This window comes from Quercus robur, chromosome 8, assembly GCF_932294415.1.
Source record: "Quercus robur chromosome 8, dhQueRobu3.1, whole genome shotgun sequence".
Classification (NCBI taxonomy): domain Eukaryota; kingdom Viridiplantae; phylum Streptophyta; class Magnoliopsida; order Fagales; family Fagaceae; genus Quercus; species Quercus robur.
The window spans coordinates 36,025,368-36,028,981 of NC_065541.1; the positions used below are offsets into that span (position 1 = coordinate 36,025,368).

The following is a 3,614-nucleotide window of genomic DNA, read 5'->3' on the forward strand; positions in this document are numbered from 1 at the left end:
CGAATAGAATATAAAGGGAAGAACATGAACATGTGCAAAGGTCCGCAACAACTAAAATCTCACGTATAATTTAATGGTCATGTGGAAGTGGAACCTTAATCGTTTTCAATATTGTGACTAACCATACTAGGGATATAGCAAATTTCAAACTCCTTAATCTTGGATATTGGAAAAGATTCTTGTAAAAATTGCAGTCTTACATGCCACACACCAAAGTTTTGCGCTGAGTAGCTGACGCTCTAAAATTCATGGGTTGTCCCTTCCTCGCTACAGTCTACATAGCTCGCAGCATATGCATAACTACCATTTTCACGGCTCTTAAACTTTTAGTCTTATGTCCTCTCTCCATCTCGTTCGTGTTTTTATCACACTTAAGTCTTAACACAAACCAAAAAGAAAAGGCAAAAAAAAAAAAAAAAAAAAAAAAAACACTAAAAGAAAAAGATGAATAAACATATATTTACTGTAACATTATATAAAGTAATGGTTATTACATATTAGCGATTGCACACTGTATATACACCTACTGAAATTGTGTTTTTAAAAACATGATTATAAAGTGTACGAAATGTGCAATAGCGAAAGTAAAATGATTTTTCCATACTATATAATATTTGGTATCAATTATTGTATATGCGCTTTACCTAAGATGTGCATAGTTTTGACTATTCAGTAATTTCGTCGGATTGTAATTTTCTTACAATAAAATGTTTACGTTCCAATTTTAATCTTTTTTTTTTTTGTTTTGTTTTTGTTTTTCATTAGGTATTTAAACATACAAAACAAAACTCTTGGTAATTAGCCATTTGGTGTGGAACTTGCTGCCTCATAAGAATTTTATGTGACATGCAAATATTCAAAATGTAAAACTCTTTGTTAACATTACACTATTTAATAACTTCATAATATTTTGAAAATCCTGTTGTTGTATTATATGTTTTTGTTATTTTTAACATACATTTCTTTTGTGTCAATTGGACTTGTTTACTAAATGATCCATAAAATTTATGTTTTGTGTATAATTTTAAAGTAAAAAAAAGTGAAATTTAAGGCTTCTATAGATTAAAAAAAATGTATTAATCTCTTATTATCGTGATACTTTTTAAGTACAAAAATTATGAGGAGAAAATGAAATGCATGGTGGAGTAGTCATAAAACAATGTAAAGTTGTTGAACATGTACATCCTTTGTCAAATATGCCACCAAAGCAATGATTTAGAAATCTCTCTTATTGAACTTTTCTTTTTCCCTTAAAATACCACTAGATTGCTTTTTAAAAGGAAATCTATTTTACTGTGTTCAAATCTGAATCAATTGCCTCCAATTTTTTTTTTTTGAGAAAATTGTCCTCCATTGAAACACCATATAAGACATCAAATCATGCCAGCTGACTTCAATTCAGATGGCACTAAGGTATTACTAATCAGTAATCACACCATGCATATTTATTTGTCCGAATCTGGAATCTAGTCGGTAAAAGGTCTGGTAATTGGTAAAAACTGGACATTAAATCCAAGATGTTGCTATTCCTGTAAATTAGACTAAAGTAGTTGCTTGATAACAAGTTTCTGAGACGAAAAGGGTAAACATAAACAAGTAGATGTAGATAAGAATTTAATCCGAACAAATCACACAGCACAATTGTAATATATATAATGTCTGAGATTATCTAATCATGCCATTTGCTAGGATAGAACACGGAACATTTAATGATCCGCAAAATTCCAATTAGTACTAACTCCATACAATTACATTGATATGGTACTGACACCAAACTAGTACAATGATATATACAATGAAGATTGTTTACAACCCACTAGGTGAGAGAAAGGGGGATTGAGAGAGAGTACTAATTGTTAGCAATTAACAAACACTAATCTTGCTCGTCAATGGTCCTCTGGAATGCTCTCCAAAGCTGGCCTCCAATTGCTATTTATGCCTTCATCTTCATCACTTGTTCTAACTTCAGAAATCTTCCTTCCTCTCAAGTTCAATGCATTTACCAATTGCTCCACAGAAGAATACTTTAAGCCCTCCTTACAATCCAAAATTTGTTTCAACTCTTTCTGGGTCACCACCACTCTAATCCTCACAACCCCACTTCTAGAATCACCTTCACTGCTTGTACCAACATTAGTATCATCTTCTTCGAGCTTGAACCTTACCACCTTCTTCTTCTTCTGACCCCCATCAACAAGCTTCACTGGCTCTAATTTGGATGCTGTAGACGGCTTTGTTTGTTCAACCACTTCTGCTTCCTTTGGCACCTCTTCTTCTTGTGCTAAGCTCTTATTACTTAGGCAATTTCCCATGATACAGATGAAAGAAACAAAGAGAGAAATGGAGAGAGAGAGAGAGAGAGAGGGCAAAGCAAATATGTCCTTGTGTATTTAAAGAAAGAGAAGCGTGGAGAAAGCACATGGACTAGCTGTTATTGCGCTGAGTTTTTTTTTTTTGATAGGAGTTATTGTGCAGAGTTATTTGAGAGTAGAAGGGAGATTCTCTTGCTTGTGAGTTGTGACCAACACAACCTATATATTAAGCTTCTTGATGCCCCTTTGTCTTGGTTTTCTATGTTGTTATGTGAATAAATATTAACACGGTCGTCTGCTTGTGATTATAGTTTCTTAATTACTAGTCCACTACCCATACGTACTTTATGCATAAGGCAGCTGCGCTAGCCGATAAAATTATTCAATTCATTGTAACAGATTCTTTATGAACATTACAAAGCATGTCAGGCTCAATGCATAATGACAATCAATGAACATGTAATGTTTAAGGCCCCTTAATCACTGCTCAAAATTTGGAGCGCTTATTGCGTGACTCTGACACCACTAAGTAACCTTATATTTATTTATAAAATTTGATTATACAGTTTCCACTATGATATTGGTTTCAAAACGTTGTTGAGGCAGGTATCAGGGTTAAACAACTAACATTTGATGAATATAGTTAAGACTTAAGACAATTAACTATTGGTTTATAATGAAAGAAAATTGGTAGGAGGGAATGACCAATGATGGTTTCTTAACTTGGACGTGATTATAGTAACATTCTACTCACTGGAATTTCGATAAGCCTTGAAAGTATTAGTGAACATTGGGTTGGCGGTATGGAAGTAATTGCAATTACTTCTTATTTTAGGATTCGGCCTTAGGAGAATTCTAGAATACACATTTGGAGAAATTTATGATACACGTTTTTTATTTTATTTTTTTGTATGTATTATACTTATTACCTAATCTAATTTTTACCACTAATTTTTTATTTAATATATATTTATAATAACAGATCAATGATTATGACTAAGTATATAGAGTAAAATCGAAGTGTGTATCATATAATATTTGGATTAATCAATCATAATCTAGTACCTTTCATCTGCACATTCAACTGTCTCATGACTCAATTGTGAACATCATCATGTTAAAAAACATCTCAACGTCTCAATTAGGTACTTTAAATGAAAGGTAGCAACTTGAAGACTTTCAACATTCAAAGTTACATGAAACAAACAGTGTCACATCAAATTCATCTAATCCAAAAATTTATAGACCACCTTAAACTATAAAAATGTTTTAATTTTCCCCAGTCCAATTCATCTATATGGG

At 32.3% G+C, this 3,614-nt stretch overlaps 1 protein-coding gene across 1 annotated transcript; it reads right to left on the reverse strand.

Moving 5' to 3' along the window:
* Positions 1 to 1,613: 1,613 nt before the first annotated feature.
* Positions 1,614 to 2,517, reverse strand: LOC126695356 (uncharacterized). The gene has a single exon (XM_050392064.1). The coding sequence runs from the start codon at positions 2,310 to 2,312 to the stop codon at positions 1,887 to 1,889; it is 426 nt and encodes a 141-aa protein (XP_050248021.1). The 5' UTR covers positions 2,313 to 2,517; the 3' UTR covers positions 1,614 to 1,886.
* Between the last annotated feature and the right edge of the window lie 1,097 nt (positions 2,518 to 3,614).